This window comes from Haliotis rubra, unplaced genomic scaffold (genome assembly GCF_003918875.1).
Source record: "Haliotis rubra isolate DU_JTF1 unplaced genomic scaffold, ASM391887v1 Scf257, whole genome shotgun sequence".
NCBI lineage: Eukaryota > Metazoa > Mollusca > Gastropoda > Lepetellida > Haliotidae > Haliotis > Haliotis rubra.
Genome location: NW_025766636.1, coordinates 308,835 through 323,731, shown reverse-complemented (window position 1 = coordinate 323,731; position 14,897 = coordinate 308,835). Strand labels below are relative to the sequence as shown.

The window sequence follows — 14,897 nt, the reverse complement described above, 5'->3', positions numbered from 1 at the left end:
GAGGGATAGTTGGTTGTGGTGAAGATTGAAGTGTAATGTGGAGAGGGATAGTTGGTTGTGGTGAAGATTGAAGTGTAATGTGGAGAGGGATAGTTGTTTGTGGTGAAGATTGAAGTGTAATGTGGGGAGGGATAGTTGGTTGTGGTGAAGATTGAAGTGTAATGTGGAGAGGGATAGTTGGTTGTGGTGAAGATTGAAGTGTAATGTGGAGAGGGATAGTTGGTTGTGAAGATTGTAGTGTAATGTGGAGAGGGATAGTTGGTTGTGGTGAAGATTGAAGTGAAGATTGAAGTGTAATGTGGAGAGGGATAGTTGTTTGTGGTGAAGATTGAAGTGTAATGTGGGAGGGATAGTTGGTTGTGGTGAAGATTGAAGTGTAATGTGGAGAGGGATAGTTGGTTGTGGTGAAGATTGAAGTGTAATGTGGAGAGGGATAGTTGGTTGTGGTGAAGATTGAAGTGTAATGTGGAGAGGGATAGTTGGTTGTGGTGAAGATTGTAGTGTAATGCGGAAGGAATAGTTGATTGTAGAGGAGATGGTAGTGTAATGTGGAAAAGGATAGTTGAATGGAGAATGGAGCCGGCACGTGGTGGACAGATTTAGATTGGGGAGGCAAGGGATATGGTATTTTATGAGTTGTTTATGATCATGTATGGTAGTCCAGACAAGAGATTAGTTGGAAGGATTGTTTCTTGAAGTTGGGTAGGTTATGTACGTCATTAGATTGCACAAATCATCAAGGAGAAGGGCTGGGTGCTTGTCATCAGCCTGTGCGTGGTACCATTCCGTGTCTTGCACCATTCATCAAAGAGAAGGGCTGGGTGCTTGTATCAGTAGTACGCGGCACGTCATTAGATTGCACAAATCATCAAGGAGAAGGGCTGGGTGCTTGTCATCAGCCTGTGCGTGGTACCGTTCCATGTCTGTATCAGTCGCTGCACGTCATTAGAGTTGGCATCCTCATCTTGGTCAGTGGTCGCACCAGGTCATATCATGTTGTCAAGATTGTTTCAAATTCATTATCATGACATATACCATCGGATATCTTTCAAGTTGTGCTTTGTCATTGAACGTTTGCAGTAGAACCACAAGTAGCACCATGTTTTGTTCCATGATATCAGGAATGTTTGGTTCTGGTTTGGGTTGCAATCCACTGGTCCGCCCTTGTCATTAACACTGTCCATCTATCTAACCATTGTCCTTGTTGTGTTTTCTAACCTTGTTATCTGTAGATTAGCTGCTTCACTATCATGTATTGTGTAGACAGTGATAAAGTACATCATTCATGTGCACTGTACCTTAATGCCATTATAGTTCATACGGAGATCAGATGGTAAACAGACAATGTCATACATTTAATTTTCCTGTCAAATAATGTCATCGTGACTTGAGGAAAAGACATTTTCCACTTTCTACTCAGTTAAAGACCCACTTGTCATATCAACAGATGAACATGTAGATGACAAGATTGGCACAGTTGTTACCTCTGAGGGAGAATCTTGATTGCTTCCTGTTTGGGATGTTGTTACAATCAGTTGTTTAGTTCGACAGTCCTGTAATTCCTTAACATATCAGTCTTGTTCCTTGATGTGTAAATACAAACATATTAGTACACTGTAAATCATGAAATTAATGTCACCAGTTGAATGTGTGTTTAGATTGCATCATGGTGTGAATGTGAACAACCTTTCTTTGAAATCTAAAAGCACCCTCTCATTAATTGACAAGCATAAAGAATGTTTGATACCATTGCATGGTGTGGAGTTTTACAGTTCGAGTTAATATTTACACTGACATTTTCACCTACTTCACTTGAATGTAGATAAGCAATGTGCTGTATTTATGAAGCGTCACAATGTAAGCTTTCATTACTGTAAGACAAACATGACATACATGGAGGCTAAGACTGCCATGACAGGTTGACCCATTTGTCTAAACAGACCATTATTTGATACTTTACCCAGTGAGAAACAGTCAAGTGCAAATGTTTTCTAGGGTTTTATGTGATAAGCTCCATTGTATGCAGTGCAGAGAACCAATTATGACAGTATGGTCTGTTAAAGTTTTCACTGTAATTTCATGATTTACAGTAGATGTTTTATGTTTGGTGTTCAGACAAACTAGGATTTCAATGCCTCAGTATTGAGAACCAGACACTGACATTGATCAGCCTTTATTAAATGACATCAGATGAAAGGGATTTTACGAATGCTTCCAACAGTGTGACTAGTTGCTTTGCTTGTGAAGTTGTGTTCATTATTCAGTATTTGCAGTGTTATTAGTTTGCTAGATACTTGCAATAGTTCTGTTCTATACAATACATTACAATAGATATTTGAGAAATATTGTTTTAATATAAATATTTAGAATGTACAGAATGACCCAGGCTTGTCTCTGTTTAATTACACTGAATTTATCATTATTACTGGAAGCTCAGTATAGACATCTTGTGTAATTTCCACATCCAAACACTTGCTTATTTGAACACAGTATTTGAATGAACTCTCCCTAAAAACCCAAACTTACAAGATGCGTGATAGTGTCAGTTGTTGATCGTTCCATATTGCTTTAATACTACTGAAACATGATTTTGTAAGAACATTTTGTAGCAGAAAGGAATAGATTAATTATAACTTGTATGTTACAGTTGATTAGTACTTCTGTTTGATTGCCATATTACAGCCTGAAATGACATTGATATGATAGGTCTGTCTCAGTATTATTAATGTTGGTGAAGAGTTTATATATATAAATAATGTGTGGTAAATATTCCATTACTTATAAGTTGTTGTTTGCTTGCTTTCTTCTTCATGCTTGAAAATGAGTTCACCCAAATGACTTATATTTGTTTCATTGTTGAGATGAGTTGAAGGACATTTTGTCATAGGTGTAGCAGTTATCGCAAAATGCTTTATAAAGAGTATTGTATTGTGTTAATAACATGCCAGTTTTTATGATGTTATTTTGCTAATGCTGGTGTTTTATGACATCTGTCAGTTAACGAGGAGGATCTACAAGGGAATCCCTGACCGACTCCGGGGAGAGGTGTGGTCTCGCATCCTGAACATCACCAAGATCAAGGCAGAGCAGGACGGTGTATACAAGGTAGGAAACACCTGAAGTGTATACAAGGTAGGAAACACCTGAAGTGTATACAGGGTAGGAAACACCTGAGGTGTATACAAGGTAGGAAACACCTGACGTGTATACAAGGTAGGAAACACCTGGAGTGTATACAAGGTAGGAAACACCTGAAGTGTATACAAGGTAGGAAACACCTGACGTGTACACAGGGTAGGAAACACCTGAAGTGTATACAGGGTAGGAAACACCTGAGGTGTATACAGGGTAGGAAACACCTGACGTGTATACAGGGTAGGAAACACCTGAAGTGTATACAAGGTAGGAAACACCTGGAAGTGTATACAAGGTAGGAAACACCTGAGGTGTATACAAGGTAGGAAACACCTGAGGTGTATACAAGGTAGGAAACACCTGAAGTGTATACAGGGTAGGAAACACCTGGAGTGTATACAAGGTAGGAAACACCTGATGTGTATACAAGGTAGGAAACACCTGGAGTGTATACAAGGTAAGAAACACCTGGAGTGTATACAGGGTAGGTGGTGTAACACCTAGGGTGTTTCTAGGGTAGTTGGTGTAATACCTGAAGTGTTTCTAGGGTGGGTGGAATTAATCATGAAGTGTTTCTAGGGTTGGTGGAATTAATCATGAAGTGTTTCTAGGGTGGGTGGAAAACACCTGAAGTGTTTCTAGGGTAGGTGGAATTAATCATGAAGTGTTTCTAGGGTAGGTGGAATTAATCATGAAGTGTTTCTAGGGTTGGTGGAATTAATCATGAAGTGTTTCTAGGGTGGGTGGAATTAATCATGAAGTGTTTCTAGGGTGGGTGGAATTAATCATGAAGTGTTTCTAGGGTAGGTGGAATTAATCATGAAGTGTTTCTAGGGTAGGTGGAATTAATCATGAAGTGTTTCTAGGGTAGGTGGAATTAATCACCTGAAGTGTATTCTAGGGTAGGTGGAACATCATGGAAGTGTATTCAGGGTAGGTGGAACAATCATGAAGTGTATACAGGGTGGGTGGAATTAATCATGAAGTGTTTGCAGGGTAGGTGAAACACCTGAAGTGTTTCAGGGTGGGTGGAATTAATCCTGAAGTGTATACTAGGGTAGGTGGAGTTGCACCTGAAGTGTATACAGGGTAGGTGGAGGAAATGGTAAGTGTATACAGGGTAGGTGGAAATACCTGAAGTGTATACAGGGTAGGAAGTTGCACCTGAAGTGTATACAGGGTAGGTGGAAACACCTGAGGGTGTGTCTACAAGGTAGGTGGAGTTGCACCTGAAGTGTATACAGGGTAGGTGAAGTTGCACCTGAAGTGTTTCTAGGGTAGGTGGAAACACCTGAAGTGTTTCAAGGTGGAGTTGCACCTGAAGTGTTTCTACAAGGTGGAGTTGCACCTGAAGTGTTTCTAGGGTAGGGAGTTGCACCTGAAGTGTTTACAGGGTAGGTAGAAACACCTGAAGTGTATACAAGGTAGGTGGAAACACCTGAAGTGTATCTAGGGTAGGTGGAGTTGCACCTGAAGTGTTTCTAGGGTAGGTGGAATATTCCTGAAGTGTGACAAAACTTGTAAGTATTTTCAGTGTAAGTTGGCTCTTTTGAAACACTGTGTAACGAGTGAGATAGACATCAGAGAAGTTCTGTTGAGTTTGTTCATGTGATTAGCCACAAATGAAGACCAAAATATTTGTGTTTCGTTCTTAAAATCTGGTGGGAATATAAAATCACCTTTTCATGTATTTAGCGAATGAGAGAGCGTGCCAGGAGGACGTCGACCCACATTCGCCAGATTGACTTGGATGTGAACCGAACGTACAGGAACCACATCATGTTCAGAGAAAGATACGGTGTCAAGTGAGTACAGGGCCGGGCAGATGGTGGGGGGATCTGGCTCCTGCTGGAGGATAGGTCTGTGGACCATTACTAGAACAATAATTGTTCACCATATGTTTGATCTCTCTCACCCATCAAACTGTCAACCTAGATCCAAGGCTGATCTGTGGCAAAAACTCTCATGAATCATACTGACCAGTTGTTGAATGTGATCTCTCATGCTTGGTTAAACACACATAGACATTATGTTGATATGAACAGGGATAGACATCACTGGTCACCTCCAACTAGGCTGCAGTGTTATCGGACTTGTTGTTTAGTACTGACTCGTCTGTCTAGATTGTTACCAGTCTTGGAATAACAGACTGGTAGAGTTTAGTGGGTGAGTGAGTTTATCTTTACGCTGCTTTTAGCACTATTCCAGCAATATCACGGCAGGGGACACCAGAAATGGGCTTCACACATTGTACCCATTTGGGGAATCGAACCCGGGTCTTCGGCATAATGAGTGAACACTTTAACCACTAGGCTACCCCACTGCCACTGGTAGTGTTTATCTATGATGACAACATATAGATCATTTGCATCAGACTCCATTTCCAAACTATTGTTTTGTTCTGTAGTGTCAGGAAATTATCCCCTATTACATAGTTTTAACAACTCAAGGTTATAGAGTTTAAGTTTCTGTGATGCTGTGTAAGAGATGATTAATGCTTGCCAATGGCGTATTCAATCCTGTTAATAGTTTTACTATTTTATTTGCTAGAAAATATATTAATAATTTTCATACCCTCTTTTCCTGAATATTTTAGCTGCTTCAAGCTTCATAGGGTTTCATGATTAAACTAGGTCCCCAACAGCACATACTTGTCATTATGGATCCAAAGATCTTACTCAGGGATTCAACATGTCATTGGGCACTTCTATTGAACGTTGCTTATGATGCCAATCACTGGTTTGTCTGGTCCAGAATATATTGTTTAAAGCCTGACGTATAGCTGTGATATGGCTGAGTGTGCCATTAAACAAGATGTAAACACACAACAAGTAACTGCCTCAAAAGGGTATCTCATCGATGTATTCCTCTTGTGTTGCAGACAACAGGCCCTGTTCCATGTCCTCGCAGCCTACTCAGTGTACAACACGGAACTGGGGTACTGCCAGGGCATGAGTGAGATCGCTGCCCTACTGCTCATGTACCTCAATGAAGAGGTATTACATGCTTAGTGTATCCCTGACTTCTTTCATCTGGCAACCCGATTTCCCTGTATTCACACCCAGAACGGTCAACAACTAGTGTACTGGTTATGGCTCTCGTGTTGCTGAATATATTATCAACACAAATCACAAAACAGAAAAATAAAAAGATTGAAAATGTTATTATTTGAATCATATATTCTGATATTCATTAGTACTGTCTCATGAAAGCATGCTCACAATGACAAACATTGGCCCTACTCATATTCATTCTTTTCTATAGGGTTTGTAGATTGGACTCTGTCATAAAATACTGTACATACATTTCTGCTATGATTTCAGGAGGCCTTTTGGGGCTTGTCCCAGCTGTTTGTCACAGAAAGACACACAGTTCATGGTAGGAACCAGATTGTGTACTGTAAATAGTTACCCAGTGTTCTTCTCGTGAAGGCATGGCGAGGTAGCCCAGCCTAGTTTCACACACACTGTGACAAAAGCTGGGAATTGTGAACAGTGTTTAGATTTTGATTGAAAAGACTTGGGATTCAGACAAAATGCCTTTATGAGATTTCATCATTCCTAACAATACTATGCATAACTGTGTAGTGCCAGAATGGATTGTTTCATATAATCCATGGTTGATGGTGCAGTTTCAAAGTGTGATGTATTGTTGACAACAACATTTACTGCATTGTGTGGCCCAGACTCAATTATTTACAGGCCACTTTTATGTATCGAGAATATTGCTGAATGAATCTTTAAACAACTAACATCAAATATTCCTGTAAGTAGCTAGTAATTGCAAATTCGGCAATAAACAATATTTTATAGGGGAGCAAACCTGGCAAAGCAATCTAAGGTCTCATCTTTGTGTAACCCTTCATCACATTTTTCAGACCATCCAGTTAATGCTCCACAGTTTTATCCAATGCTTTTTGTGTTCAGGCTTCTTCATCCATGGATTCCCCAAACTCCTGCGATTTCAGGAACATCATGATGTTGTCTTGAAAAAGTTCCTCCCCAAAATCCGAAAACATCTGGTAAGATACTTAAAGTAAATTCATTAACACACCAACTGACAGTTATTGACTATGCATGGGCTCTATTGCTGAGAATGAATGTGTAACATTCAGTGTATTCAGTATCTGCTTGATAGGGAACCTCTGTATTTAATTAGAAGTAATAATTTCAAACATTCATTGCTAAGGTAAGCTTAGGGATTGCTTGTTATAACTGGTTGTAAGCACCTTAAGTTGGTCTTATGAAGTGACTGAATGGATGGTGTGGTCGGACTTGGGGACTTCACAAACTGCTTACCAGTCGTACCCAGATCGTTGAGAATATATCTCATATTATAGCTACAATGGATAGAATTATCATTAAGATGTTATCAGAAATGAGCGGGCCACTGTAACTTGATAATGCCCAAAAATTGCTTGATGACGGGCCATTATCACGCCCGTTGTTAGTTGACTTCATAAGGAGCTCAGCTCTTGATGTTCAATCACTTACGGCTCATTTGAACTCGGGTTCAATATTGATGATATTTCTGACTCACATTGGTTCCATGTACCTGTGCGAACCTTAACAATTGTACAATAAATTACAAAATGCAGCAATGAAAACATCAACTGGAACTCTAACATTGTTGAGCATTGACAAAATTGGTGGCTGGTAGTATGGGCAAAGGTTAAGCTCGAATGTTGTCACTCTCAACAGTGACGTCATCTATGACGTTTCCATATTTGTAAAAAGTTTGTCAGTGACCTCCATTTGTTGTTAGCAGTAAATGGTTCAAAACCGATCCTGTTATTTGTTTTTGTTTTATTAAAAATTCTATCCATTTAGCTATAATAACGGTAACGCTATTTTTTTAGGGCATTATCTTTTACCCTTATAGTATCAATCACTGGTATTGTTCTTGTGCCTGGGCACATTGGAGACAGGGACACTAGCGTTGTGAGACCGCTGGAAACTAGAACACAGCCACCAGGACATCGGCTGCCGTCAACTATCCATCAGTAATTTAGCACAGAGACACTTTCAGTGGAACATGTTTTGGCACTGTGTACCTGTAAAACATTGCCACAGGCCCAACCTCCAAGGAAACATAAATATAGTGTATACGTTTTTGAAATAGTATATTTGTAACTGTTTCCAGTGCAGCATCTGTTGAAGTTTGGCTGATTTACTTGCAGGAGAGGAATGAGATTTACCCAACACTCTACACCATCAAGTGGTTCCTTCAGTGCTTCCTGGACAGGGTGAGTACAACTCATACATTGAAATAGCAGTTGATTAGTAAATAAAAATATGTATGAACAAAGGGACCTGTGACGCTGGATGAAGATCACATGTTGGGTCTGTGATGATAAAGATGGGTTTTATCGTTTTTATGTGTTTTATGTTCCAGATCTGCTTGTTTGCAGATTTGAACTTAAGAATTTAAAAAAATATCAATTTCAAAGCAGTAATCATTACTTTTTAAGGTTTATGTTATCATATTAGTATGTATCATGTTGGGTAAGCATTTTTTAAACACATTTGAAATGAGGATGTTAATATATGTTTATGTTTTAAAGACTTACATGAGTAAAGAGGGTAAACCAAATTTTCTATTGTCTTGTCTTTGCTTGTTTTGTTCCAATAGTCTGATGTACAACTACATTACCCTTTATTCAGTGGATAGCATCCTGTAGTTTCAGCATGTTTAAATAATTAAAATACAAATTGTGATGTATTGCTTGTACTTGTTAGTCAGAGTGTGATGTATGTTGTTTGCCAGACTCCCTTCCACCTGACACTGCGACTGTGGGATGTCTGGATGTTGGAGGGGGACCGAGTGCTCACCGCCATGTCCTACTGTATTGTCAAGATGCACAGAAGTAGGTACTCCACATCAGTCTGGTGTAAATACATCCAACGTAGTATATGCTTAATTAATTGACTCTCGCTTGGGAGTTGTGTCACAGGATGGTTCCTCTCTATGTTATGATTGATTGGAGTGGATAGTGAGTGAGTGAGTGAGTGAGTGTTAAAACCTTTGTCAACTGTATCCGTTATGTGGGTGTGTGCGGAATGCAAGCCCATCGTAATGCAGGCTTTAGATGTCCACCATCTTCATGAATGCCACCAGCCTGTTATTATTGTGCTGACAAACCAGTGATTATAATCAGGAGATGTTAATGATTCAACCCCTGACCACAGTAGTATAAAGTGCTGATGTGACAGAACTGGCTTCAACAAATAACAGTGCTTTATAACTGGGCCTGGCTGTTCAGTGGTGCTTGCTTCCTGAAGAGGTTTCCTCAGTTGAATAAAGTTATTTTTCTAAACAAGATATCATTTATTCTGTATTTGATGTGTCTGTTTTCATTTTGTGCATGTACAATAATTTATTGCTGTGTTGCACATGATGCCATGAATATACTAAGCTTGAACAGTATTCAGTTGTATTGAAAAGGAAACTTCTTTATCTACTGAAATTTGCACATGATGATTATGTCAGTTTTTTAATCCTTGTCCTTCCTCCTCCCAGGACGAATTGGCCGGATGCAGATGGACGACCTGTTGTCCTTCTTCCAGAGCGTACTAGAAAAGGACTTCAGCTATGATGACGATGTTGTTGTTGAACAGCTTCAGATCTGTATGGAGGAACTCAGAAAAGCCAGGATGGATGTCCCACCCAAACCGAAAGCTAATGAGTCTCCTACACTTCCATTTGGGCTTGATATCGAGCCCAGTATAGATCAGTTGATAGGCAGGAGAACGGTAGAATCTATAGATGAACATTTCAGACGGAATCCTAGAGGTGGGAAGGCAGCATATCTCCGAAAGCGCGCAATTTGGGCACAAACGGTACCCCTGAAATGTCACGCAGTCGGACTGACACCCGTTCTATACAATCAAGTCGGTTGTCTGAGTACTCTATAGATGGATCATCTTACTATGATACTGCTGGCAACTCCAGAATGTCCTTAGTAGATTACAGTGTGAGGACATCCGTGCCCAGTTCACGGACCTCGTTTGCTGATGCTTCAGAGATGAATAGCCTCAATCTTGGTCACAGTACACAAACACTCGATCGGGTGTCGGATTTTGATCCAGACAAAACCCCTGAGTATGAGCATGTAGAACCCCCCAGAATGGCCACATCTGAGTATCATCAAGGATTTGAAGTAGTTCATCCTATCACAGTAGTTGATGTTAAAGTGGAGCCCATGGAAGCTGAAACACAGCCATCGTCGGAAGCATCAGACTACGACAACCTGAACGGTATGGAGGATTACTCCGACACAGGAACCCTCCGGCCGTCAATGCCCCAGAGCAAGTCTGATGGCTACATGACGGTGCATACTGACAGTGAAATGGTTGTGATGAACGGACACGATCAAATATCTACCAACATGAGACTAACCCGCACTGAAGATAGTCTCCATCAAAGTCACTTTTCTGACCGTACAGATCATCGGGAGGTTGAGCACCAGAATGGTGTCCGGGTCGAACGTCAAATCTCACGTCAGGTTCGAGAGACATCCAGTACAACAAGGAGGGTGATCCACACCAAGTCCCACAAGGAAACAGTCTTTCTTTGAACAAATGCATCACTACACTTAGGTTATTTATTCTTCAATTAAATGAAAGTGACGTCTTTGACATCCACATCATTAGAGTGTTTTACAGATTGGTTAGAAATCCTTTTGTCAATGTTTGCCATGTCTTTTGATACAGAAATGTCATCTAAAACCTCCCAATATTAATATAATTAGGGAATGCATTGTGACAAAAATCCGCTTTGCTGTCTTCAGTTGGTACCTTCCTCATTGTCATTTTTCAAGACAGACATGTCATTGTTATGAATTCAAGGTTACAGGTTTTGAAAACCACCAGTGATGTGTGTAGTATTTACAAGTACAAACCTATTTGATAATATGTACCATTGTTTTGTATGTGGTTTTATAATTATTCATTGATATGACCAATTGTATTGCTGTATGTTGAATGTATAGGGCTTTTAGATTGTTGAGCAATAGAAATGTCTTTGCTGTCACCACTGATGTTACTCAAACTTTTACTCACATCTGTTTTAGAGACCTTGTCTGTGATACTGGGATATTTTGCTTGATGGTCATGTGTGCAAGAGCGACAACCTATGCTTTAGTGTGTCCATCTTTGTTAACAGAGAGTGTTGCTTCGTGATTCCATCAAAATCACCCATCTTTTGTACAACCAGACATGAATTTTACATGATCAAAATGGTCTTGTTCTGTAGGTCATGTTCATTGTGTCACCATGGTAACTGTTACTATAGCAACATTGAATTTCCCCAGATACCTACTTTTCAGCAGTGACTGATGTAAGACTTTATGTCGGAACTTTTAGCAATGACATATTTTTATTGTAGTTTGGTCTAAAAGCTTTTGGGGACATCGTAAAGAAAACCAGTAAAAGGTATTAGCTTTAGTATTAAAACTGGACTTCTTTGAAAATGGAAACTGACATCGATGTTGATCTCAGTGCGATCATGCATACTTGAAGTGCTACGGTCGCTTTGTTGAACACATCAGTGGAGCAGTTCAAACAGACAATTTTAGTTCTATGATCCATAAAACTTGGACAAACTCACCATAGTATTAGCTCAAAGATTGCTTTGTTGAATTGGTCCAGGGCTAGCAACCAAGCAATGTTAGCACCATGATCATAGGTAATACATGTGTGTATGCAGTAAGATCATTGTGTTGAACTTTGACTGGTACAGACATCTTCGAGATCGGAGTTCTTATCTTGTGTTAGATCTTACCTCATGCGGAAGGATCTCACACCAGAGTAGGATTTACCTTATGGACACCCAGAGACATATGTTCATAATAATTTCTGTACTCTGTCCTCACTCAACACTGTCATGTTGTTTGCACATCATCATAAGTTTAACAATGATGTCGCTATGATTGAAACTTGAATACTCTGTTTGATTACAGTTTATTACCATCTTAGATATCACTGTGAATTTCAATTTAATACCATCTTGATATCTCAGTGGATTACTCTTATGTTATGATGTTACATGAATCTTCTGATCAGACAGTCTCATTCTCTTGTGTGTACATCATCTTGCTTCCTGAGGCACAAATTGAGATACATTACGCACATCGGATTCAATCTCCTTGTCTACAGCTATCACTTTTCATCAGTGTCACATGGTCACCCACTCATCTTGACCTTGACCTATGCAACCAATATTTCAAGTGAAACTTACATTGATATCTGCTAGTCAGGGTTGTTTGATATCGGGGAACATGAACAGTAAGGACATCCTACCATGGTATGCATGGAAGGGAGAGCATAACTTGGTATGAGAGAAATACAGATTAATTCATCACCTGGTCTGATTTGGTACAGCTCCCCTAAGTTTGTCCGAACAACCAGATACTCACCACTTGTCTGAACTTCAGAACTTGAAGCTAACACATAGAAACTCAGAGAAGCTCAGGTTACAAAATGTTGATCCTAGAAGTATTATAGCGCATGTGAAAATATTATTATGATGTGAATATTGATTGTAATTTTAGATTAGCTGACGAGCTGTAATCATGAAGTAAATTCATTAGGAATGACATAACATTGTATCAGTACAGAAATGAATGAATACTATGAACATAAATACTCCAGATACATGTAGTTCTGTGTTAGAGATATTTTTCTTTTCAACTTGTTACTGTGTTAATAGAGGTGGGTGCAGATATCACAGACACTCCAGCTCATGGTGGTATCACATAGGTGTTGAGTTCTAGGTAACTGTTTTGATTTTACAACATTGGAGGATATAGTGTCCTGGTAGAGTCTGAATACTTGACTGATCTCATCCCCAGGGCTCGGCACTAACATTGTCTTCCACATGATCCCAAACATTGGGGTCTTCTTCAGTCTGTACAACATGGCTGACAGGTTAAACAGGGATCCAACACCCTCTAAGGTGTAATACAGGGAGATATAACTATACTGGACAAACTAAGTTAGGGATATTTGTATTTTTATGATTGATAATTTATCAGTGTGTCAATGAATAAAAAAATCATTATTCATAATTTCGAAATTTATCCCTAACTATTTTTGTCCAGTATATATGTCAAGGTGGGGAGTAACAGTTAGACACATGGGTACAATGTGTGAAGCCCATTTCTGGTGTCCCCTGCCGTGATGTTGCTGGAATATTGCTAAAAGCGGCGTAAAACCAAAACTCAGTCAGTCAGTCAGTAACAGTTAGACCAGGCATCACACAGATTGCAACTTTTGATGATGTAGTACGAGCTGATTCACTTGTTCTGATTGAACTGTGAAACTCAAGAATAGTGTTGACTGGTTTTCCTGTACACAGAAGTGTTTAGCAGACTGGCGACAGGTGTCTTTTTGGAGATATGTCTTCTTTAGTTTTGTCTACATTTTGGTATCTATATTATATATATTAAACATTGATGTCTTTTTTTCATGGTTTGAGTGCTTGCCTGGACACATCCTCAACTTCCCGTATCTCTTGTGGAAGGGCAGGTCAGTAAACATAAGCAGTGGCTTTACTCAGGTGATGAAGATGCATTGGTGTCTTTGCTGCCATTTTCACTGTTTTGACCAAGTCACAGAATGGGTGGGTTTACCATATTGTGTGTTAAAACCATTAGTCTGCTGTAGGTGGAAACTGTGGATGTTCAGAAGGTTCCAGTTAGCAGGGCATCCATTATAAGGGAGATAACTTTGTAAGCCTTATTGCTGCAGCCTGTGGAAAATTTGGATATTGTCAGCCCCAAGTATATAGACATATAGTACACCAAAATCACAATACATCCTAATATTTTGTTTTTGATAATGAACATTCTCATTTACATACTTGAATGGAAAACTGGAAATATATATTTCTGTTCAGAATGTGATCATATTGAATTTGTTGATTTAGTTAATATAAATATGAGTGGTTAGTAGAATCTGAATGAACAGGACATTAAAAAACAAAGGAGGAAATAAATTAAAAATGCTTTATATCTCGTGGAGTTCAAAGTGAACCCTTTAAGTCTGGACACTGTCATGCTAAACACCAGGCTTCTTTGATGCTGCTGCTAGTATACATGGATATGAAGGACATTACAACATAACCATGTATTCACCATCCCAAAACCTGGTTTAATTCTGCCCATGGATAATGGGTGTGAGAACATTCATGGTGACCCTTACATGATATTGCCGACTTACTTATACCAGCAGCAGTAGCGGGAAGCCCTGCTCCTTTCTTCTGTACTGTTGTGTGAAGGTGTATCGTTCCAGCCTTGTTTCTGCCGTGAAGTAAACGCACATCCACGTGTTCAGCTGTGTAGATATGCTTCATGATGTACATGATTCTTCTGTATATTGATGGACCCATCTTGTCATCCTTGTGTTGTCTCCAACAGGTCAGTGTTGCCCTGTGTCTGAATGTGTGCATGAGTTCTGTGGAATTGTTCTGTTTTCTGTGAAATACAGTTACTGTTATATTCCCTACCAGAACCACCGTCGGTGGTTTGTTGACGTTTTAATATGGGTAACCCAGCAGTGACCTGTATAGTTAGCTGTAAGTGTGTTAAACAAGGTACTTGGTGCATAATGTTCTGTGTGGTTTCAGTCAAATACTCTGAATGTATTTCTGTATATTTATCAGACAGTCTCCTTGGTGCATGATTTTGTTTTGTATGATTACCGTGTTGCAAGTAAATAGACATCATAAGTGGAGTCATCACTACTTACCATTTTAACCTAGTC

General features: G+C 39.5%; 1 protein-coding gene across 1 annotated transcript in view; it reads left to right on the top strand.

Annotated features, from left to right (window-relative positions):
• LOC124279809 (USP6 N-terminal-like protein) overlaps nucleotides 1-13,261 on the top strand; it is a 42,413-nt gene extending 29,152 nt beyond the window's left edge. The window contains 9 exon segments of the mRNA XM_046715689.1: nucleotides 2,998-3,105; nucleotides 4,831-4,940; nucleotides 6,017-6,131; nucleotides 6,459-6,513; nucleotides 7,062-7,156; nucleotides 8,315-8,380; nucleotides 8,902-9,001; nucleotides 9,655-9,953; nucleotides 9,956-13,261. Of these exon segments, the coding sequence (XP_046571645.1) occupies nucleotides 2,998-3,105; nucleotides 4,831-4,940; nucleotides 6,017-6,131; nucleotides 6,459-6,513; nucleotides 7,062-7,156; nucleotides 8,315-8,380; nucleotides 8,902-9,001; nucleotides 9,655-9,953; nucleotides 9,956-10,711 (1,704 nt within the window). The 3' untranslated portion in view covers nucleotides 10,712-13,261.
• The last annotated feature ends 1,636 nt before the right edge of the window (nucleotides 13,262-14,897 follow it).